Here is a 24,740-nt window from a genome sequence, read left to right on the forward strand (position 1 = left end):
ACATTGCTGTGAATAATAATACCCACAGCCTCATACTATCTCTGGGTGGTGCCTTGCTGTACCATACTGCGTGAATTCTCTGCCTTCCATTAGCAGTAAGCACCCCTTTAGTGCAGATCTTGAGTGTTTGGAAAATTACTGTCCAATCTCCAGCCTCCCTTGCCTTACAAAATCCTTGTGATAGTAGTTAATGTCCAACTCTCGTCAATGATATCTTGTTCTGATTATACGAGTGTCAAGGGGTGGGCACCCCCTGATGTACAAAAGAGAGGAAGTACACGCCGCTTTGGCAGGCTTGCGCTCTTTACTCCTATGAGTCAAGAGCTCATGAGTGCTAATAGTTAGTGAAAGGTTCTCCTACACAAAAGGAGGCAAGACTTAACTGGTTTGAACGCTAACAGTAGGTTCCTGAGATGCTATTGTAAGTTGCAAGGCTTAACTCCTCCACACAGGTGTGAGTACTGATAGAGTAAGGTCCTCATGTACGTAAACAAGCTTGATCCCTGCAATAGAGTGTTAACTTTTAATAGAGTAGGGCCCAGTGATTCTCTTGTATGGGAGGAGGTCTCATTCCTGCATCGGGATGCAGTTTAAGGCCGGAGGCTTGATTCATGTACAAGTGCTGTGAGTTCTGCAAGTAAAGGATCTGGAAGTCCTACTCTAAGGGATGGAGCCCTTCACTTCTACAGTAACAAAAATCTCCATACATATAGCTGCAGAGTTTATTTCCTTCTATATACATGTTGGGACAGTATGTGCTTCTCTACACGAGTATCAACTCCGCACATAGTAACCTTGCATGCTACCTTTTCAGCGTTCGAAACTTGAGCCAAATCCAATTCTCAGCCAGATATGGGTGTGAATGTTGCCCTCTATGGATCTGTAATTATTTATGGACGTCCTCAATTGCGGTCTTTGCATGCATTGCTCTTTTATGCCTGTCACTAAATGGCAATCCAGCATCAGGTGCCTATTAGATTACCAGACTTGTACCCCATTTAGAACTAATACCCATTCCCCATCTTTGTTTCTAAGGTAGTCTGAAGATGCTGTGAAACTTGAAGCAGATCTTCGAGTGGTTTGAAGAGCAACTGGATAAAAAAAACATAGTAAGCACTGAGGGGGTGCTTCCATATCAAAAGCTAATAATTACAGCATGAAAAGAAATGAAAGAAATGTATCCTCCACTGAGATCATAAGTTCTGATTGGTTGAAACCTATCATCAATGTGAGCCATAGGTGACGTGTCCCCCTCACACTGGCTTTGAGCTCTGCATGCTTGCTTACTGGAGGACTGGAAGCCATAAAGAATGTTTCTTAATCATAGGGCCTGTGATTGATGTTTGCATGGTGCACCCTGAGGATTGAGATCTAAGTGTATTTCCCTCTGAGGGCCTATCCTTTCACTCTGGAATAGGGTTGGATGTATATTCTATGCTCATGTAGCTTTGATGATCAGGCCTGTTTCCATATTTTATGAAAAGGTTGCCTTGGGGGAATCCTAGGTGGGATTCCTCACATACTGTGCTAGCTAGCACACCTTCTCCATCTCTATTGCACTCGTTGTGATAAAGGATTTATTAGCTCAATTCATGCATTTTCCCCAAGCACGTGAATTAGGGGAAAGAGGTTCCCACTTATGGGAGCCAACTCCACTTTCTGAAGTGGTTGGTAGACCACGGGTCTGAGCAGGAATCCACAAACATCTACTCATCACTGTCACTCACTAGACAACATTCCTTATAAGGCAGTTAAGGGTGGTACCACCTCAAGGTAAAAGATGGTGGCACTTTTGGTGTCATTGCTCCTCACTGATAAGGAGCACTGAAGTCTATGCTATAATCATCCAAGTGATTAAGAGCACAATAAAAAAAATGAATAGGAAACCTTTATTTGGGAAAATTAAGGTAAAGCTTGGTGAAAGAGTTGTACTAACAGCTGAGAATGTTTGTCCCTTGATCTTCGCTCTTTCTTTTCCTTGTTATCCTACTAAATTCTGCAGTCTGTTTTAACTTAAGTTTAAGCAGTACTATTGGGGCCTTTGAGGTCGAAACCTCAAGATACACATTCATGCAGACTTTCGATTTAGTTATTTTTCCAATAGAATTTGTTGACATTGCATCTGTTACACTCCTACAATATATCCCAATTTCTCTTTTTATGTTTAAAGTATTGGAAACAAAGTTATGAAAACAACCTACTGAATCTCTTTACATTCCTCAACGTTGCTTGCACAAGATGCATGCAGTGGATGCAACAAATCAGGCATACTTCAGTGCTTCTACACACAAATTCAGAAAACAATTAATGTAAGAATTATTATGAATCAAAAGCAAAAGCCATATAATGAAAACACTCCATTCCAAAATTTAAGACAATATATTATCATATTTAATTTTTGAAGAAGATGATTAAAAAGTGTTTGATACTCAAGTAATTACAAGTGGGTAGGGTTTCAAGAACATTAAAGTGAATATAAAGAGTGGTTAATGACAATATAGTCTCAATGATAGTGATACTTACTTGATCCTTTGTTACACAATTATCAACTTTTTTTTTATTCTTTCAATTATCAGTCGTGTTGATGATGTTTCCCATAAGGTCATCATCAGGACAATAAGCGAGGTAGCAAATTTGGATCTACGAGGCCTGTAAGATCTTATAAGAATGGAGAGCGCTGATGGTCGCCACGTTAAAGCAACTCAATATCTCAGTTTGGAATAGAGGTGTAGGTTAAGGCTAAGTCTGACCAAAAGAAGTAATCTGAAGGTAAGGTACAGAAACATATCAGTGGGCTCTGGCATCAACACAACTTTGTCCGTGGTCAGCAACATAAATAACTGAAATAGAGAAGTCAAGCTGGGGTTGCCACTAAGTTAACTAGGGCAATTCACGATCAGTCTGTCCAATTGAGTAATCTGGATAGGAGGTGCAGAAAATTCTCAACAGGCTCTCGTCTTGGTGTGGCTTCATTACTCGTCCTTGGTTGACGGCAAAAAGTGATTTTTCTGCATACAATACATTTTTACAGGAATTGTATTTTAATGTATTGCGTGTAGAACCACTGTAGCATTCTAAGTTTGTATTGCCCAGGTTATAGGCAGTTACTGAGTTACCCCTGTTGTAAGCAAGAGTTTGTGGCTGCAAGAGAGACACATGGTCACTGTTTTATCTTATTTTTAACAGGTAAATCAAAGACCAAGCAAGGTCGACAATCAATCATCAACCCAGACTGGAACTTTGAGCGGATGGGCATAGGTGGTCTGGACAAGGAGTTTTCTGACATCTTTCGGCGTGCATTTGCCTCCCGTGTTTTCCCCCCAGATATCGTGGAACAGATGGGTATGAACACTAAAATGAATAGTCTCAAATGAATAATGTTTGAAACTCTGTTGATCATGTTGCACTAGGAGGGACCAGAGATTTCTTTTGGCCCTGGAAGCCAGTGACACCAAATGAATACAGAATCATGTTGTGCAGGTTGCTGATACCAATGACCTGAGAAGGCTCAAAGCTGAACAAAACCCATTGCAAGCACACAGTGATCCAACAAGAATATTAAAAGAATCGAAGGAATTTCCTTTAGAGGTCATGCACCTAAGTATTGCCTTTATGGATGATTAATTGTGATTCATACATTTTCCGCCAAGCAATCAAAGTTGGATATAGTTTGGTGCTGTATCAGATTTGAGAAGTATTGCTTGTGCAACGATATTTCAAGACCGCATTTAGCCATCAGAGTTCAACGCTTGTTATATATTGCTATTGAACAGCAGAGTGTTATGCAGGATTAAGATGAGTTATTGGAGGCAGTCTGTGTCTTCTGATGGCATATTCTCTCATACTAATCAAAGGTTTTACTGGCTAGGTGAATGTTGCAAAGACGAACGTGTCACAGGAAAATGCTATATACCGAGTGTAATACGCTATACACCAAATAACTGGTTTAAAAGGTGAAACATGATAATACTAATGCTCTTTTGGAGCAGTAAAACACAACATATGTCCCTTTCAAAGTTAAAAAGAGCTGATTAGCCAAGGGGATAGAACTGTTTCTAATTGATGACATTACTGGGTAGCCCCTTTGCAGTATTTATAAAGAATTTATCGAACAGTCCTGCAATCCAAATTCAAACTTGCTCCAGTAAGGTAAGGTACTGGTATTGTTTGATTATTGGGCAGTATGTAGCTAAAATCGTTATGGAGAATCGAAGTATTAAAAATATTTAAATCCAGCTTAATCTGGCATTAGCACTTCACGGAATGAGTCACCAGTACAACTGGATTGATATCATAGACAGACAATACTTGGTCTTCATTCAGATTGCGGCTTTCCTTTAGAAATAGAATGGTAGTTTTGTGATAGTTTGTGATATTGAAAAAAATCTGTGAATCATTAGAGTTGCAAAATGTTTCTCATTTGAATTATAACAAGCATTTTTGCATGGTAAAAAACATATTCGGTCTGGTGTGCAGAATCTCTTAGTTTCATTCCTTTTATGTCAAACCAAGGATGGACAAGATTAAACAAGCATGGGATAGATAAGGCTTAACTTTGGAAATATTTGTTGCTGGTAGATTGGGAAACACTGTTAATGAGTATTATTTAAATTAATTAAGTCAATTTGCTCTTATGCTAAAATACGTTATACGCTTTCATATGATCGGACAGGGCATAGCCATGCATGATTTATTGACATTGGGAATTTGGCGCGTATGTTTTGCGTTTTGTTTTAAACTACTTCCATGCTGTGGAATCTTGTGTTTCGAGTAATCAATGAGAGGCAACATTTAGATGTCTTTTCTTTTCTCCCACACTTGCAACCTTGGATGATGTCCGGGTGTTTTCCCAAATATGGAAACAGACAAGCTCTAGAAAAAGGGAATGGCTGATATTCCCAACTAATCACAACACTGAGAGCTTGGTCTGTGATGGAAACGGCCTCTGGAGCTTTATTGACTGAGTACACATAATAAGTAGTTAAGGCCTCGCTGAAACAGAACAGGATTTTGTAGGGTTGAGTTTAGGTACATAAATTACAACCCAGATCCCAGGCTGTAAAATATTTCGCTAATAATTCGCCATAATTGTGAATCAAAACTTATATCAGGATAACAAACAGTCTCATTTAGAAACTGCCACATAAATGGTAGTACTTCCACATAATGCACAAGCGCATCTATAGGGATCGGCCTCTGTATCTCTCTTCACAGAACAGCTCAGAGACCTGCTTAGCGAGACACTGGAGTTCAGTATAAGAAGCCATACTTCTCACCTCTCAGGTTTGGTTTCTAGTTCTAGCTTACCTTGTCCCTGGGCCCTATTTCCAGTTCATGCTTTTTGGGGCTTGAGGAGATCGATATAGCAGGTTAATGTCTTGCTTTTCCTTCTTTGCCCCCTGCCACTGTTTGGAAGTTTTGTTGCAGCTTCTTAATGCAGGTCGGCTACTGCTGAAGCCAGTTCTATGGCTCCTCTCACGGCAGTTTATCTTCTTTGGGTCCCAGTAGTTGAGATATATGATGCTCCTCAGCAGAATCCCTCTCCGCATCCCAGTCCGTTTTAGATGAAAACTAATCTTGCTTTTAATCTGGAGAAAAGGAGACAAGACATACCAGCAAGGACAAGTTATTCAACATGCTGACTCTTGTGCTGGTCTCTGACATGAGTGAATTGTGGTTCCCCTCTTTGAAGTGAGAGGGGTCTGTGGATTTCAAAGCAGCAAGTGTAGTTGGGGAGGAGCGCGGATGATGAACAAAAATGATTTGTGTTCTGCATCTTGTTGCTTGAATATCCATATCTTATGCGTTTGAATAAAAGGGGGACTATGGACTGCCATTCCTGATTCCTAGAGGGAATAACATGTACACATTAAGGACTGTGCTGCTTGTGATGTTGACGTAAATTCATGTAGGGCTTCCTGCGTGACATACCACATACAAGCACAAACCTAAAGTTGTTTTCGTTTAAAATGATCAGATTTAAGTTGGTGAATATTATTGATGCCATAAAGGGATTAAGATGCACTTTTCACGGCTCTGAAATGTATATGGCTTCCAAAATATGTCTTTCAAACATAGAACTTAGAAAACAGAGCCCACTCAAAAGACCCTAGAAGGTGATTGAAGACATTGCCTGAAGAACCACGAAGATGGTCTTGGAACAAATAAAAATCTTGGAAAGAACCTATGACCCTTTAGCCACAAAAACAAACAGACTTATTTCAAACTCTAATTCAATTTCCATGGCTACTCTGAGCTGTGGTGCAAACGATAGTTTTCTGGAAAATTCATTGTTGACTCTTAAAAACATTTAAACTTCCAACGAACCTTTATTGAGGAAGCATAAAGCACACAGATCTCCACTGAAACGCATACTCGCATACATGGAATGTGTCACACTTGCCATGCAGGGCATTTCTGCACACTATCGGGCACATGCATCAAAAGAAAAACCGGTCGCAAACGGGCAGATTGTCAGAATCTGCCCCTTTGCGACCGGTATTTTTTTCATTTGGGATGCCTCAAATGCAAAAATCGCAATTTAAGTTATCTCTAAATTGCGGTTACTTAAATTGTAATTGCATTTAAGGAATCCCAAATTGAGATTCCTTAAATGCAATACATTAAAGTAAAGAAATTAGCGATTTCGCTAATAGGGTGCGCAAATTACTTTGAAGAACTTCATGGTCATTTGCAAAACCTTTGAAAAAAGCACCTTTGTGCATTTCTCAAAGTTTCATGTTGCGCACACACATGCCCTTAGGGCATGTGTGTGCGCAAAATATGTGCACAGGTCAATTCCAGGGGTGCAACAGTGTGTCCTTTTGGCACCCTTGCACCCTGAAATTGCATGTGCAATTTGCGAGTACCTATTGGTACTCTCAAATTGCGCTTGCAATTTCCCATTCATTCCTATGGGCCTGTAGGCCAGAAAATGCCATATCAGAAGGAATTAGGATGAATCCGTTTTTCTTATTTTGAATGTCTTGATACTGCTACATCAGCTGTATTTCCAGCTCTGCTAGCAATTTGGGAACCTGGCACACAAGTCTTCCTAAACAATTCTGCAACTTGCCTTTGTAAACCAAGACTGGAAAATCTATCTAAGGGTATATTAAGTGTCCCCTGCCTTTGTAATAGGAGACAACATCCCTGACTGGACAGTGATATGTTCACTACAAGGTTAAACATGCTTCTCTTAAATAAATGTTCCTCCAGACGATGCTTGATAAGTCACCAATCGGAGTAGGATGATGTCTTCTACAGTTGCCCTAACATCCCAATATTCAGGCTACACACGTCACTGTTAATAGGTCTGTGTGAGACCGGCCTCACGGCGTTGCCCTCTCCATCATCCCGCCAACCTGCAACCACCCTCAAGACACGACATCCCCGACTCCGGCCGCCCCAGCCACCCCCGATCCACGGGCCGGCCAGAGACCTGACAGACTCAAGACCCTACCACGCATGCCCAACCGAGGGAGCGGGAACCCTCGAGCCAGACCCAGAGGCGCCAGCCCAGTCACACCTCGGGTCGCCTTCCCCGGGAGGACTCAATCGGCCACCAGGCCCCTGGGGAGCAGGCGCCTCCCCTACCGAGCGTCTGGGGTCCCTCCCAGACCCACCTGAAAAGACCAAAGAAGTGAGCGGCAGGAAATCCCGCCGACCCCCCTCCGTCACCCCAGTCCCCCCCCTGCGAGCACTCCGGACTTCAAAGAACCAGCGGAGTATAACAAGGGGTGCCGGAGGAACAAGGACAGAGAAGACCTGGAACCATCTGAGCCTGCTGACGCTGTCGCGGCTCCTGAACGCTGAAGTCACCTGGGCCTGCTGAGTGACTCGCGGCCTCTTGCTATTGAACCATCTGAGCCCTGCGGACGAGGTCGCGGCTCCCGAACACTGATCCACCTAGGCCTGCTGAGTGACTCGCGGCCCCCCAGCTATTGAACCATCTGAGCCCTGCGGACGGAATCGCGGCTCCTGAACTCCGACCACCTGTGCCTGCTGAGAGACTCGCGGCGCTCCCCTTGAGAACGACTCGATAAGAGATCGCCCAGAGACACGACACCCTCCAGCTCGAGGATTGTGAGCTTCCGCAGGGTATTTCGCAGAGACACTATCTTGAAAGACTGTCCCGCTACCCCCATTCCCCACGACTGATTTGTGGTACGTTGTGCCACTGCTGTCCTATTTGCCTTTTGGGTCATAAAGATCCCTGAAATCATCGATAAAAGAACTTATCGTCCTACAAGGAATACGTATGGTGTCCCTCTGTTCACAGTGCAGATCAGGGTGTGCGCGCCTGGTTCGGCTTACTTGGGAGAGGTGGGTCGAAGGGGTGGGCAAGACGAGTATCGAACCCCCTTCCGGCGGGCGCCTTTCCAACATTTGGTGGCAGACGACGGGATCCGAGCCGACACCGAAGGAGAGCGTGCAGTAAACGACTGACGCACTACCAAACAGAAATGGAAGGAGAAACCTCCCTGGCTGCCACAGGTACCGAAATAAGCTCACCGTTCCGAGAAGATCAATTGGACTATTACACGCATAGAGAACTAAAACAGTTTTGCAAAGACCTTGGCATCGCTACCACCGGACTGAGCACAAAGGAAGACTACCAGAAAGTACTGAAAGCCTGGGTCGAGACGGGGGCGCCCCCGACCCAAACGGAAAGAGACTCTACCCATGAACAAACAAGCACCCCGGCGAGAAACAACGGACCAGAGGGGAACCTGTCCCCCGAGGAACTAGCGGACCGAGAGAGAAGCCGCAACCACGAACTGGAACTGGCAAAACTAAAAATCGAGGGAGAGATAAAACTGGCAGAGAAGAAGTTAGCCGTCGAGCAGTTACGGCTACAAGGGGAACTCGAAGAGAAGAGACTCCAAAGGAAGCACGACGAAAAGAAACTCCAGCTAGAACATGAACGCGGCCTGAAGGAAATTGAGTGGCGGGCTAGACACGAAAAGTCACAGCCGCCCGGGAATCCCCAGCCCGCTCCCGCCGGGGAAACCAAAGTTCACATCCCCAAGGATGTGGTCAAGGAGTATTATAAGAACGATGATATCCAGCAGTGGTTTAAAGCCTACGAAGTCGCCATGACCTCTCACCGAGTCCCGCAGAAGGATTGGGGGGCTGGCCTATGGGGCCGGTTCTTAAGCGAAGGAAGGGACACTCAGCTCGATCTGCCCTCCGCGGTCATGAACTCCTACAGCCACATGAAGGAAGCCCTCGTGGGCCGGTACGGACTCACCCCCGAAATGTACCGACAACGGTTCCGAGATTGCAAAAAGATACCGGGCACCACGTGGGTCGAATACGTGAACTTTTACAGCCGAGCTCTGGACGGGTGGATCAAGGGCAGCAAGGTCTCCACCTTCGAAGAACTGTTCGATCTGATCGCCTGGTAACATTTAGCGGCCAATTGCTTTATAGAACTGCGCCAGCATCTCCTAGACAGTAAACTCACCGACCCTCGGAAGCTGGCCGCTGAGGCTGATCGTTGGGTGAACACCCGGGCCACCCGGGGCCCCGTGGGGGACTACGGCCGCAACAGTCAGGGTCCCCCCCCGCCAGAGGGGCGGAGGGAACCACGGCCGACCAAGAGACTTTGCCGGGGGGTCCTCCACCAGCCCCCCCAGCAGCCCACCAGCGGCGGGTTCGGCCCAGTCTCCAGCCAGCACCGGAGCCCCAGGACGACCAGGTCCACGAGCTAGGATCACCTGCTTCCGCTGCCAGCAGCCCGGACACTACGCCAATGACCCCCAGTGTCCCCAGTATCAGCGAACCACAACGACCAACCCCACGACCCGGCAGATGGCCTCCGTGGCTCTGGGGGAAGAAATGGAAGACTCCGGGGAATGGGAACCGGCGGCCATGGCCCTGGTCTCCCTTGGTGATCGAGAAATGGTCCCCGGGACACCCTTGCCCACCAACACAGAGAAATACCGACAGCAGGTGACTATCAACGGCCACCGAGTCGAGGGCCTTCGCGACACCGGGGCGAGTGTCACCGCGGTCCACCACAGCCTAATTTCCGAAGACCAGATCCTAGCCGGGGCCCTCTGTCCGGTCGTATCCTCCGACAATTCTGAGAGCCTCTGCCAGATGGCCCTGGTGCCCTTCGAGTGGGGAGGGGTCTCCGGAGAACTGAAGGTAGCGGTCCGGACCTCGCAGCCCGTAGACTGCCTCCTGGGCAACGACCTGGAAAATTCCCCGTGGGGGCAGGTAGAACGAAGAGCCCACCTAGAGATGATGGGCCTACCGGAATGGGTCTGCGCCACCACACGCTGCATGACCGCACCAGTGGCCCCCTCCAAGGGCGGTGAAGCCCTCTTACCGAACACTTTCCCCGAGAACAGGGACCCCCTACCAGAAGCAGACAACCCTCCTTCCGAGGAAGAAGGAGACACTAACCCAGGGGAAGGACCGGAACCTTCCGCCCCAGAGGCCCCGATGGAACCCGAAGAACTGCCCGAGTTGGCCCAGTGGCACTGCGAAGGGGGGCCCTCCCGCGAAGAGTTCTGCCAGGAACAGACCACTTGCCCCTCCCTCGAGGGACTTAGACAACAAGCCGAAGCCCAGGTCGCTGGTGATCAAACCGGAACCCATTGGGTTTATTGGGACAATGGCCTCTACAGCGAGCAAAAGTCCGCCGAGCTAGGCGCAGCACGAGTACTGGTGGTACCCCTGCGGTTCCGGAGCCTCCTCCTGGGCCTGGCCCACGATGTACCCTTGGCAGGACACTTAGGCCAAGACAAGACATACCAGCGATTGGTGACCCACTTCTATTGGTCCAAGATGCGAGCGAATGTAGAAACACACTGCAAGTCCTGCCTCACGTGCCAGGGCAGTGGGAAGAGTGGCGGAAAACGCAAAGCTCCCTTACAACCGTTCCCCGTTGTAAGTACCCCGTTCGAGCGGGTCGGCATCGACATCGTGGGACCCCTGGATCCGAAGACCGCCCAGGGCCACAGATTCATCCTCGTCCTGGTGGACCATGCCACCCGCTACCCCGAGGCCATCCCCCTCCGCACCGTGACGGCACCCGTGGTGGGCCGGGCTCTCATGGGGATCTTCTCCCGGGTCGGATTTCCCCGCGAGGTTGTGAGTGATCGCGGCACGAACTTTATATCCCGCTACATGAAGTCCCTGTGGCAGCAGTGCGGAGTCACGTATAAATTCACGACCCCCTACCACCCCCAGGGCAACGGCCTGGTGGAACGCTTCAACCGAACTCTGAAGGGAATGATCCTGGGCCTCGAAGAGCCCCTGCGCCGGAAATGGGACGTCCTCCTCCCTTGCCTCCTGTTCGCGTACCGGGAGGTTCCCCAAAAGTCTCTGGGGTTCAGCCCCTTCGAACTGCTGTACGGACATCCCGTTCGAGGGCCCCTAAGCCTGGTCAAAGAGGGCTGGGAGACAAGCCCCCGGGGGACACCCCCAGATGTGTTCCGCTACATCCTGGCGCTCCGCAACCAGACGAGGAAGTTTAGGGAACTTGCAGAGGCTAACCTCGAGGCCAGCCAAGAAGAAATGAAGCGCTGGTATGACCAGAACGCAACCTTGGTCGAGTTCCAGCCGGGCCAGCAGGTTTGGGTCATGGCTCCGGTGAGACCCTGCGCCCTACAAGACAAATGGACTGGTCCATTCAAGGTGGTCGAACGGAAGAGCCAGGTCACGTATCTGGTCGACGTACAATCCCCACGGAACCCCCTCCGGGTCCTCCACGTAAACCGTCTCAAGCCCCACTTCGTAAGGACAGAACTGAGTTTGCTACTGGCCACCGATGAGGGGGCAGAGGAGGACACTGAACCCCTGCCCGATCTCCTGTGCACAAAAGAACTGGACGGTTCCGTGGAGGGTGTGAAACTGTCGGACACCCTCACTCCCCAGCAGGCCGACGACTGCCGCCAGCTGCTCGGACAATTCGCAGACCTTTTCTCCCTCATTCCAAGGGTGACCGACTGGTGTGTCCACGACGTGGACACCGGCGACTGCCCGCCTGTGAGACACCGAGCCTACCGGGTGCCTGACCGGGTCCGCACCTGCATCAAGACCGAGGTACAGAAAATGCTCAACCTAGGGGTCATCGAGCCCTCCGACAGCCCCTGGGCCAGCCCGGTGGTTCTGGTCCCGAAGGCTGCCTCCCCAGGGGTCGTCCCCGAACTAAGATTCTGTGTAGACTATCGGGGGCTCAATGCGGTCACCCGCGCAGACGCTCACCCTATTCCCCGAGCCGACGAGCTCATCGACCGCCTGGGGGCCGCCCAGTTCCTCAGCACTTTCGACCTGACCTGCGGGTACTGGCAGATCGCTCTCACGGAAGGGGCGAAGGAGCGCTCTGCCTTCTCCACGCCAGATGGCCACTACCGCTTCAGGGTCATGCCGTTCGGGATGAAAAACGCCCCAGCCACGTTCCAGCGGTTGGTGAACAAGGTCCTGGCCGGACTTGAGGAGTTCAGCGCAGCGTACCTTGACGACATCGCCGTATTCAGCTCTCAATGGCACGAGCATCTCCAGCACCTCCGACAAGTACTAATGGCCCTGCGCCAAGCGGGCCTGACAGTGAAAGCCAGCAAATGCCAGCTCGACAAGGCTCCGTGGTCTACCTGGGGCATCAGGTGGGCAGCGGCCAGGTCGCCCCTCTCCAGCCGAAGATCGATGCCATCAAGTCCTGGGAGCCCCCCACCACGCAGACAGAGGTTCGGGCCTTCCTGGGCCTTACGGGGTACTACCGGAGGTTCATTAAAAATTATGGTAGTATCGCAGGGCCCCTCACAGAGTTGACCTCCAAAAAGCTTCCGCAGAAGGTGCAGTGGACCCCCCAGTGCCAGCAGGCGTTCGACGCCTTGAAAACCGCCATGTGCACCGCTCCCATACTCAAGGCCCCCGACTACTCCCGAGAGTTCGTGGTCCAGACCGACGCATCCGAACATGGCATCGGGGCCGTGCTCTCGCAGTTCGACGACAAGGGCATTGATCAGCCCATAGCCTTCATCAGCCGAAGGCTGCTGCCGAGAGAGCAGCGTTGGAGCACTATAGAGCGAGAGGCCTTTGCCGTAGTCTGGGCCCTCAAGAAACTGCGGCCCTACTTGTTCGGAACCCATTTTCGAGTACAGACGGACCACCGGCCCTTGCAGTGGCTAATGCGGATGAGGGGGGAGAACCCCAAGCTACTACGATGGTCCATCTCTCTCCAAGGGATGGATTTCACTGTCGAACATCGCCCCGGGACGGATCATGCCAACGCCGACGGCCTGTCCCGGTTCTTCCGCTTCGGCGAGGAGAACCCCCCAGTGGATGGGTAGTTCTCCACGCCTTTCAGCTGGGGGGGACGCGTGTGAGACCGGCCTCACGGCGTTGCCCTCTCCATCATCCCGCCAACCTGCAACCACCCTCAAGACACGACATCCCCGACTCCGGCCGCCCCAGCCACCCCCGATCCACGGGCCGGCCAGAGACCTGACAGACTCGACACCCTACCACGCATGCCCAACCGAGGGAGCGGGAACCATCGAGCCAGACCCAGAGGCGCCAGCCCAGTCACACCTCGGGTCGCCTTCCCCGGGAGGACTCAATCGGCCACCAGGCCCCTGGGGAGCAGGCGCCTCCCCTACCGAGCGTCTGGGGTCCCTCCCAGACCCACCTGAAAAGACCAAAGAAGTGAGCGGCAGGAAATCCCGCCGACCCCCCTCTGTCACCCCAGTCCCCCCCCTGCGAGCACTCCGGACTTCAAAGAACCAGCGGAGTATAACAAGGGGTGCCGGAGGAACAAGGACAGAGAAGACCTGGAACCATCTGAGCCTGCTGACGCTGTCGCGGCTCCTGAACGCTGAAGTCACCTGGGCCTGCTGAGTGACTCGCGGCCTCTTGCTATTGAACCATCTGAGCCCTGCGGACGAGGTCGCGGCTCCCGAACACTGATCCACCTAGGCCTGCTGAGTGACTCGCGGCCCCCCAGCTATTGAACCATCTGAGCCCTGCGGACGGAATCGCGGCTCCTGAACTCCGACCACCTGTGCCTGCTGAGAGACTCGCGGCGCTCCCCTTGAGAACGACTCGATAAGAGATCGCCCAGAGACACGACACCCTCCAGCTCGAGGATTGTGAGCTTCCGCAGGGTATTTCGCAGAGACACTATCTTGAAAGACTGTCCCGCTACCCCCATTCCCCACGACTGATTTGTGGTACGTTGTGCCACTGCTGTCCTATTTGCCTTTTGGGTCATAAAGATCCCTGAAATCATCGATAAAAGAACTTATCGTCCTACAAGGAATACGTGTGGTGTCCCTCTGTTCACAGTGCAGATCAGGGTGTGCGCGCCTGGTTCGGCTTACTTGGGAGAGGTGGGTCGAAGGGGTGGGCAAGACGAGTATCGAACCCCCTTCCGGCGGGCGCCTTTCCAACAGTCTGCTTTGATATAACTGGTAGAACAACTATCAGCTAATAGGTACTTAAATTCTACTTAATAGACCTTTCCCTTATTTAGACCTTAGGGGCTTCTATCAACAAGAAAGAAGTGCTGCATTCAGCTGGTCACATCATGTCATTCGTATTCTTACCCAGTGCCTTTCCTGGCAGCCGACAATGTGGTGCAGAAGACATGCTATCAGTAGGAAAAGGCTACAAGCCTAGCACAGACCACAGTTCAAATCGGCGCCTACCTAGGTATACCGGATCATAAGATTCACTGGTGCTTCTCCGTAGGATTGAGCTCACCTGCTGCTTAGCCAATTCTGTGGTCTGTAACTCAAAATAAAGCAGAGATTATGCGTCTGATAAATACTGAGCTTTGCAGTATTGATATTTACCAGGTGTTCAATTTGCACAGGGGATTGTGCACCATTTGGAATGAGGGTGTTTGTATTGCTGTTCTCTATAAATGTATGAATTAAAACAAAAAATATTTTGCTCCTTATAAACTTTTCAGATTCGTCCACGTACAATAGTAAAGTCCCCTTTCCACAAAGATAAGATTGGTGACTGTTTAAATCAATCAATCTATCAGGATTTTTACAGTGTGGCAAATCCCAGACAGGGAATCCAGGTGCCTGCAGACCCTGAAGGCTTATTTGAACAGCCAGTTCTTGAGGACCATTACTAATTCCAGAAGTGGGTGACGGTCCGGAGGTGCATGGTTAGGCTTTTCGAGGTCTTTGCTGCGATGTGGGAGAAGGAGCGTCCTCCACTTCTGCTTCCGTAGAAGCGGGAGTATGGGCAAGAGAAGTGAAGTATAGTGTTCTCGATGGTTGGTGGAAGTTCAAGCGGTGTTTAATGTAGGCTGGTCCATGGTTGTGAAGAGCCTTGTGTGCGGGGGCCAGCAGCTTCAATTGGCATCTCCTCTGTACAGGGAGCCAGTGGAGTTTTCTGACATGGGGTGTGATGTGGGGTTTGTAGGGGAAGGCAGCGGATGAGTCTGGTTGTAGCGTTCTGTATGGTCTAAAGTCTCTGTAGAAGGTGTGCAGCAATTCCTACGTAGAGGGCATTGCTGTAGTCCGGTTGGCTGGTGAGGAGGGCTTGTGTCACGGTGCGTCTCTTGTGTAGGGGTAAGCACTTGAAGATCTTACATAGCATTCGCAGAGTGAGGAAGAAGGTGGAGGAGATGACTTTGATCTGTGATTTCATGGTGAGCATGTAGTCAATGATGAGTCTGAGGTTTCCGGCGTGGTTGGAGGGAGTGGGAGTGGGTCAGGGTCCTAGGTCTGATGGCCACCAGGAGTCATTTCACATGTTGCTGCTGTTGCCAAAGATCAGTACTTCCATCTTGTCTGTGTTAAGCTGCAGGCATTATTTTTTCATCCAGTCAGCGACGTTTTTTATGCAGCTGTGGAAGTTGATTCTGGTGGTGGTGGGGTAGTCTGTGAGTGAGAGGATGAGTTGGGTGTCGTCTACGTAGGAAGTTATGCTGAGACCTTGGATCTGACAATGTTGGCCAGCGGGGGTCTTATGTTTGTTGAAGAGCGTGGGGCTAAGTCCTGGGGGATACTGCAGGTGATCTCCTTGGCTTTAGAGGTGAAAGGTGGATCCTCTGGGTTCTTCAGGTGAGGAAAGAGGTGATCCATCTGAGCACGTCCCCTTGGATGCCCTTGTGGTGGAGTGTTTCGATCAGTGTGTCGATCACTGTTTAGGTATAATGCCTGGTAAATGAATGTGCACTTTACAAACCCAGTTCCAACCTTCTATAACTATGGGTTATATGGTTCAACCCAGATCTATATTTTACCACCACAGTTTTTTTAAGATACCTCTTTTGATCATAATTGAACGCTGAAATTCATATCCAAGAGCAGTTCATCTTTATAGCTTATATAAACAGAAATTGATATTAACCACCTAGTTTCCCTAACATTGACTACGCACATGCACTACTGAGAGCCATTATCAAACTTCACCTGGCATCACATGAAAGCTGTCCTACATACATCTTCAGGGTTCATATCAGGAAACACAAGGTTTGACCATCACTCTAATCCTAATTTTCTGCAGTTGGATTCCCAGTGAGGCACCAAAAATATTTAATCTGGGATGCATAGTGCATAAGATCTTAAGTTCTGGACCACCCCGTATCTGGTACACCGTTACTATCATAGAGAGCCCACTCCCTCCCCACTTCAGATAAGCTTCTTTTGGAAACTCCTATCTCCTAGAACAAGCATTAAAAATGCAATAGGCCTCGTCTTTTATTAAGTTAAAGCCATTTGCTTTGCTATATAATACCATTAGCAAAGCAAATGGCTTTAACTTAATCAAAGGCGAGACCTATTGCATTTTCAGTGCTTGTTCTATATGACTGCCTGTGATTCCCACCAACTCTCATCAAGTACTTGTTGTAAACATGTTCTCTAAATATATAAAGCGCTCTGTTACCTTTGGGTCGAGCCAGCGCTGTACAAAATCAAAATAAATATGCCTGTGTGAAGGCTTCTCCTACTGTATGAACGTGGGTGCTCCAAACTGTAATTATTCAACTAAAATATAAGCTTGAAAAAAGGAATAAGCACGGTTTCTTTTATCAGCTGTGTCTCATGTGTTTTTTTAGCAAAACTTCCTGTTCGGCAGGGCACTGTAGAAAAGTCTCCATCAACACTAAAGTTAGGATTGCTGTTTTTAAACCAAGTTTCTCTAGAGTCATTAGTAGAGGTTCTACTTTGATCTTGTGCTGATTAACTTCATTTCCAGTTAATAACTATCACGTTATCTGCTCTTCCATTTCTGTAAATCGTGACAAAGGAGGTGCTAATCTAGTCGCCCAGAAAACATGTTTAACCCCCCACAACAGCTCTTTCGCCTGGATCTGTGATCTGCAGGGAGGGGCGAGGAGGGACAGCTTTGCACGCAGATAATGTGCGCAAGGTTTTCTGCTTGGCATGAGGACAACAAGCTACAAATGTCACCCGGGGGCCCATGGTGCTGACAGCACGGCACATGTGCTTGTAAACTGTCTGGGCGACTGTTGACTCTGATACAGGCTAGTCATGGGTACTGTCCTGCTCACAGAATAAGTGGGTATCTATGCTAGGGCGATCCATCAGTGCCATTGACAGGCATGCAAAATGCTGAGGGGCACTGAAGACGAGGCTGGCGCAGGGAGGAATCTCCCAAAGTGTGACCTTGTCATTTCCGGGACGGCCCTTTCCACGATGGCGCCATTGGCAAAATGCAGACGGACGCGGCAGATGGGAGGCCTTGACTCTAAAATATCACACGGAAAACATGCGCACCACACCTGAGACGCTGTAAACCCCCGAACTGCGCAACGTCAAGTCTGCCGCGGGCACAGACGAGTGCCTCCCTCTGCTAATCCGTTTTAGATGTTTTTGCATACTTGTATTCTGGATTCCCAATGCCAATATGTAAATAATAGATAATATATTCCATGTCTGTTACGTCGTTCTCTTCGCCTCATTTTCCACCAGTCATGCTTCATCAACACTTCTCCGTCAAATCTGCCTTTGTTCTTATGTTTTGCTTTATACAGCCTTTCAGTTCAAAATATAGTTCTAAAACAATTCAACAATCAAGCATACAGTTACAATAGCGCCGGAGAACAAAGTGCAGATTGCTGGAGATCCGCAAATCAATTACTGCATCAGTCGCAGAGAACAGACCAATCAACTACAAAGCACAGCGCTCGCAAACATACACAAACCAAATCCACAAAACAAAAACACATCATCTACACAACTCAAAGTAACGCGCATTAACAATCAACCAATTCAACGAACGACATAACCACTAGACAGGAAAGCCCACGAGTACTTTATTGCAACCCTTCGGATTTATAAGACTGACGACGCCTAAATACTATCGCCCAAACACCGACTCTTGGCGGGGACAACCTGTGCCGCGCAATAGAAGCCGAGGAAAGACTACTGGCTCGGCAGCTACGCTAATGCCAGGACAATGAAAGGGGAATGGCACTGCTGCAAAGTAAATTTTAACCAAACTAAGCAGGATGCTGAATTAAAGGTCCATCTTTCCACCTGCATTTTGAAGTACGTGCACCCTGGCTCAGCTCCCCCCCCAGCACCCCCTCCCCCCACCTGCCAAACTACAGTAAGGTTCAGACGGGCACATTATTTTTAATCTGTACTCTCCCCGGGTCAAACGGTCAGCAGGGGATTACTGATTAAAACGGTCTCCCTCGCACTGCACTGAAATAATGGAGGTTTTATGTGTGCAGCCTGGCACACATTCTCCCTGCGGCGACGCCGAGATTCTGTTTCTACATGTGGATAAAAGTACTGAACTACGTTTCTCTATCCCTTACTGCTTGCTCCTGAAAAAAAAACAGTCAGCCACTGTTTATTGTTGCATCGCGCTGTCACGTTAAGCGCGATGCAAAAATAAACATGCAGCCTGCTTTCCTTCTGCCATGAAAGGTTTCTTGTCTTTATGGGGCCATTTGTTTGATACAAATGGCTCCAAGAAAGCTTTACGACACGCGTAAAGCAACCCAGCCAGTCCAACTGGGACGGCTCTAAAAGAGAAAAGTGTACGTCACTAGACGCTCTTTTCCAATGGCTGGCCACCGTTCAGCATAAACGGTGACACCAGCCAATGGAAAAGAGGGACGGGGTTAAACCCCGCTAGTGAAATCTACCCTAACTCATTAAATCTCGCCAGCGAGACTGCGCTGTCTGCGCAGCCTACGCCAGGCGAGACCTAAAAAGCACACTTAAACAAGATATGTCAGGAAGAGCACTCACGATCCTCCCTCAGTTAAAACCAATCCCACTTACAGAGCATTTAAAAACAACCTGATATACTTCTTAGTGCAATGATACTGCTGCTCCTAATGCCGCATTTGACGTGGCGATTAACCGATATATTATTTCATCCATATGCTTGATGTCTCCTGACTGTGTACGTATATATGTGTTACCTTCTGGGTTTTACGCTATGCTCCAGTCCAATGTGTTAGAACAGTGTGTATTTTTTCTAGCAGTTATATGCTTTTCCACGATGTACCGTGTGAGCGCGTCATAGCTTCCCGACCGATGGCAGCCCTTGGGATTCAGTGTCACTACAAGTTTGTGATTATCCACCGCCTGCTCTGTCGCTCACTCTTTTTACATCCTTCGCCCTTTTTAGGTCTCGGGACCATCTGGTCTGCCGAAGGCAGAACCGGAAGTCGAGAGATTTAATGACTTGGAGAAGAGGGGCTTGAACACGCCCCTCTTCTCCCCTGTTCTCCATTGGCTGGCCTCTTCAATGCTGGCCAGCCATTGGAGAAGAGGTCCCGTCACTCCTATCAGGCCCTGTCCTTTTCGGATCGGGGGGCGTGTTTTTTGCAAGAAGTCTCATTCTCTCCTCCAGCCAATGGCTGGAGGAGAGAAAAGACAAACACGCCCCCAATCCGAAATGGACGCTGCGTTTCTCCGAGGCATTTCTGCTCTGCCTCGGAGAAAGGTGGTGGTGTCTTCCGGTGCCCTCGGCTTGTTTTTTTAAGTTAGAGAAAATGAAGTCATTTAAAAAATATTTTAAGATTATAGCACTTTGGTGGCAGGATGGCGCCGGCTTGTGTCTCATTTATTAAGGAGAGAACGAAACGAACCACTGACCAACCACAACGTCATCAGCAGAGAGCTATTAGCAGGCTCGACACCCAGCCCTCGTTTTCTAAACGCTGAATCAAATTAATCCAACAGGAACAGATGACCTGTGAGAATTCACCCTGCCCAGCAGCAAAGTCAAAGCGGGGACTGGCAGAGGCAGACAAGCAGGGCTCTCGGCGTGCAGCGCGCAGCACAGAGACCAAGAGGGCTTCCCATTGTTTATTTCTTTCGCAAGGCCCCCCACCTTTCTTCTCCCCGCCATCGCCCTGTCTCCTCCCACCTTGTGTCAGGGGTATCTGTATGTGCCTCGCCAGGGTTAGAAAGCGCTATGTAAATGCAATATTGCCACTCCCTCGTCTGCAGGCCGCAAGAAGCCCCCCTCACTGCTCCAGCAGGAGGGGGAGAGGTTCCTTATTTAATACATGCATCGCCTCATAAAATATATAGTCTAACACTAATCACTGCTGTGGGAGAGGATACGTTATCGCGTCAGGAGTCCAGACGGATAACAGTAGGGAGGTGACATGCCCTGAACCACTCATCTTCTGCAGCGCTTCCACGCCCTCACTTTCCAGGTGCTTTAACACTAACACTCTCCAAAGGCAGCAGCTCCCACCCAGTCTGAGTGCAAAGTGGGTGTGTACTTTGACATCTTTAGCGCTTTAGTGCATACGCGTACCCGGAGCAAATGATTCATACTCACAACGATAATAGTCACTGTTGTTTTTGTTTGGAGATTAATATTATTACTGTTTCGTGATTGATATTATTACTGTTTCGTTATTGAGGTTATTGTTATAAGTATATTATTATTATGATGATGATGGCATCACGTCGCGCCAGGCCCCCCGTGCTGAAACTAGAGTGTTTCGGCCTGGGAGCCCCTTCAGACTCTCTCATGTGGCCTGTGCTGCGAGCCGTCGGACAGTACACAGCCAGCGCGCGCTGCTCCAGATGATAAACAGTGTAATGAGATTAGGGTCTGGCCCGTCCCGAGCGCTGCCTGCCAGTGTCCCTCTGCAGCAGTTCTGTGGGGTGGTCTGTGTTGCAGTAACAGCAAACAGACCCCCTTGCACCCCAACCAGTTGATCACGTGGGCCTGACCCCTCCTCTTTGTGATCATTTGGCGCAACGCTTTACGGGCTGAGCCAACCCGAGCCCCCTCCTATTCACCCCACCCACCTCCTCACACTCCAACCCCTCCTCTCAATTTACCACTTGGAGGCAGTAAGCCCTCCCGGGGAGCACTCCCCCCACACCCAGTGAAATGCCTTCAGAGTACAGCTCCAGGGCGCAGCCATCAATCACAGACAGAAATGAGTTCCCATCAAAGACCAGTCCAAGCAGGGCTGCGTTCAAAGGCAGAGGCGGCAAATCCATCATTTCAGGCCTTGCTAATATCAGGAAGTGTCTGCCCGAGGCTGGCCCCTTACTGGACTCGGGCCCTCCTCAGAGCCAGCATCTGACTTGAGCAGCAAGGGGGCACCACTTAATGGTGCCCGCGTCAGCGGTGCATTGTGCACAAGGACGAGCAAAAAGTGCCCTGTGCACCAGCAAACTCGTTTCCCCGTCTTTCACCACGGCTCTGATTACAACAAGCGCTATTCTCACACAGAACGGCACTGGTGAATGGAGGTACTCTAACGCATACTTCAACACGTGGAAGATAACCCATAGCTTAAATCATAAACTAACACCAAAGACGAAAGACACAATATGAAGAATAATTTAATAAGAAAAAATACAGGATATTAAACCTAAAACATAGACATCACTTACTCAGCTCAACAAGCATTTACAATGCAATGGTCTCGGCATTGGTAAAGTTAGAGCTATTGGCGTTGCTCATGACATTATTTTTGTTTATGTTTTTGCTTTTAAAACATTTAAAGAAACGGCATTGTTATTTACAATGTCAATAGCTTAATCACTCTCAAATGCGAGACCTATTGCATTTGCACCCACACACAGATTAAGCTATTGACATTGTAAATAACAATGCCGTTTCTTTAAATGTTTTAAAAACAAAAACATAAACAAAAATAATGTCATGAGCAATGCCAATAGCTCTAACTTTACCAATGCCGAGACCATTGCATTGTAAATGCTTGTTCTATCTTATGATCTGCTTCTCTTTGCCTCGGTTCCCTGCACTCTCAGGACACAACTGTGTACCTGTACCAGCAGGTAAAGGTTGGACCCTGAAAGGATTAGCAAGAGATGACAGAGCAGCGCATGTCCTTCCCGTCATCACCTGAATGTTAGTGCCTGCAGAATAAATGCGCAACCTGGCATTCTCAAGAAAACTGTAAAGGGCAAGTCTGCTGAACAAGCGGCAGTTATTGGATTTGTGAAAGGTCTGGGACGCACGGGAGAGCACAAAAACTCCTTGCTGGGATTGGGAAGGCCAATGAGGCCTGGGCATACCGCAGGGCCTGGAGTCCTGGGCATACCGCAGGGCCTGGAGGCCAGGGCATACTTACGGGTGATAATATAAAGGGTTTGTGCAATTCTTCTGCTCTCCTCTCTGCTGTCTTTGGGACACTGCTGGCAACTCTCTCTGCTCTGTACTGGGTAGACCTATGAATGCTTTCTGCAAAGCCACCCAGTTACGGAAACATTTGTTTGCCATCTGTCTGCGAATAGATACTTGTTAAGTGCTCTAGTATTTATTTATGTATTTTGTGTATTTTTGTGGCACCTATTGGTGCGCTGTTTAAACACAGGAAATAATCAGTGCGTGTTGAACAACCAGGTTTTAAGAGCTTTCCTGAACTTTAGCAGCTCTGGAATCTCTGTATTCTCTTGTGGGATTTTACTCCAAAGAGTGGCTCGTTTAAAATTCAAGGATCTGCCTCCCCATCTGACCATTTTGAAAGGGGGGATGACCAAGGTACATTTGGCTCCAGATATGAGATTTCTGCCTGGAATATACTATCTGAATTTGGAGGCACAGAGTTTAAGACAGAAGTATAAGACAGGTCTTAAAGAGATTGTTACAATAGATTTAGATTTTTTGGTGCCTGTTGATTGTTTTTATTGGTAGCCTCAGACAGGCAGTGTTGCTTTAGTTTGAGTCGAGACAGCGCCAAAGTGTTGGTGATGGTAATTTTATGCAAGAAAATGAGGAAAGGCATAACGTGCCTCAGTCTCATATGCAAATGGTGTTGTTTCGCAAACTTCGCTATATGTGGCTGTAGACTGAGTTTGGAGTCTAAGATTTCTCCTAGGCCATGAACTCCAACCAGGGGGTTAGGGCAGTTGCCCAGCTGCACAGACCAAACCTAATCACACCAGTTGATGTTATATATTGGAAGGATTTCAACTTTGGTGGGGTTCAGTATGAGGCAGCTTTTGTCCATCCCCCTTAGTGATGGTGCACATAATAATTACTTCGTCCCCACCTCCGCCGCTGCTGCAACAGCTATAAAATGACTATTTTCCCGCATATGTGAGACATTTCGTTGTCAAACTACTTTAACAGCACCAACCCCGTTTGCTGTAGTTTCTTACTCTTGGTAAATAGACCCCAGTGCTGCTGGAACTTGCCTGAAGATATTTTTTTCGCCCCAATATTTCAATAACTTTGTTTTCCTTCCGCGGATCAGTTATAACTTGCTTCTCCACAGCATTGCTTCATAAATGCCAACGTGGCGCCCGCTAATCTGTGCCTAATTTACGAGGGGAGGGAGTGCGATGATTGGTGGTGAAAGCCACAGGCTCTGCTGCTATTCACAGCCTGGCAAAGCCCTGTTCCTCTGGACACCAGGTCGTAAATAACCTCTCTGGTGTGGTCTTGGAAGAGAGATTCAGTGAATGGGACGAAGACAAGGAGACAGGAAGGGAGGAAATGTATGGGGAAGATAAAGGTGAAAAAGTACCGAGAACAAGGGCGAATAAAGAAGCCCGTTAGAGGCCTTCCTGTGCAGGTGCGTGGCAGCAAAGGTGAAATTATGGCCATAGGAGCCCAGAACATCCCTCATGCCACGAGAGCCCCCCCCCAAACTCCCCCCCCCCCCCCCCCCCGGGTCCTTCAGTCGAGCTCTGCCATGGAAATGTATGAGCACCTGTAAAAGCAGAGATCTGCAGCCATGCACAGCAGAGTGCTGCGTGTGTGTTCCAAACTTAAACAAGCATTGGCATAGCCAATAGGTCTCGCCTTTGGGACCTTGTAAGTGTTTAGCCATGCAGCACACAAGCTGCGAGTTTACAAACATCAGAAAGTAGACAGAGCAGCCGATCACAGATTATGTAACAATGGCAGGAACCGAATAGTTCCGCCCTGCATACCCTCTGCGCAGGATTAAGCAAGAGCATTAACAACCGATCTGTGGTGGGTGCGGAGAGGGCATGGACTGTTTCCTTTCATCTTTAAAAATGCAAGACTACATACAAGTGTCAGAATTCAAGGAAAACATGAGGATGTGCATGTGTTACTCACACTTAATATGGGACACGGTAGGCTCTAAACAGGGAGTGGCTTGCTTTGACTCAGAGTGTCCAAAAAAAGACCAGGTGGGCTGGGCTCATGCCAGGTTTCCAGGATAGTCATATAAGATTCATTTCAATACAATGAACCGAGATGAAACCTATTTTCAGTAGGCGATTATCCTTAAAATCTGGCATGGACCCAGCCTTCTGGACCCAAGTTGGACACCACTGCTTAAACAGAGCCAACCGGAC

General features: G+C 48.7%; 1 protein-coding gene across 4 annotated transcripts in view; it reads left to right on the forward strand.

Moving 5' to 3' along the window:
• Window positions 1–24,740, forward strand: part of LOC146869886 (vesicle-fusing ATPase) — a 1,522,848-nt gene that overhangs the window by 860,752 nt on the left and 637,356 nt on the right. For all 4 annotated transcript variants that reach the window (XM_085623863.1, XM_085623829.1, XM_085623831.1 and 1 more), the window contains one exon: window positions 3,187–3,342. In XM_085623863.1, the coding sequence (XP_085479989.1) occupies window positions 3,187–3,342 (156 nt within the window). The remainder of the gene's footprint in view (window positions 1–3,186; window positions 3,343–24,740) is intronic.

This window comes from Triturus cristatus, chromosome 1_1, assembly GCF_964204655.1.
Source record: "Triturus cristatus chromosome 1_1, aTriCri1.1, whole genome shotgun sequence".
In the NCBI taxonomy this organism is placed as follows: Eukaryota; Metazoa; Chordata; class Amphibia; order Caudata; family Salamandridae; genus Triturus; species Triturus cristatus.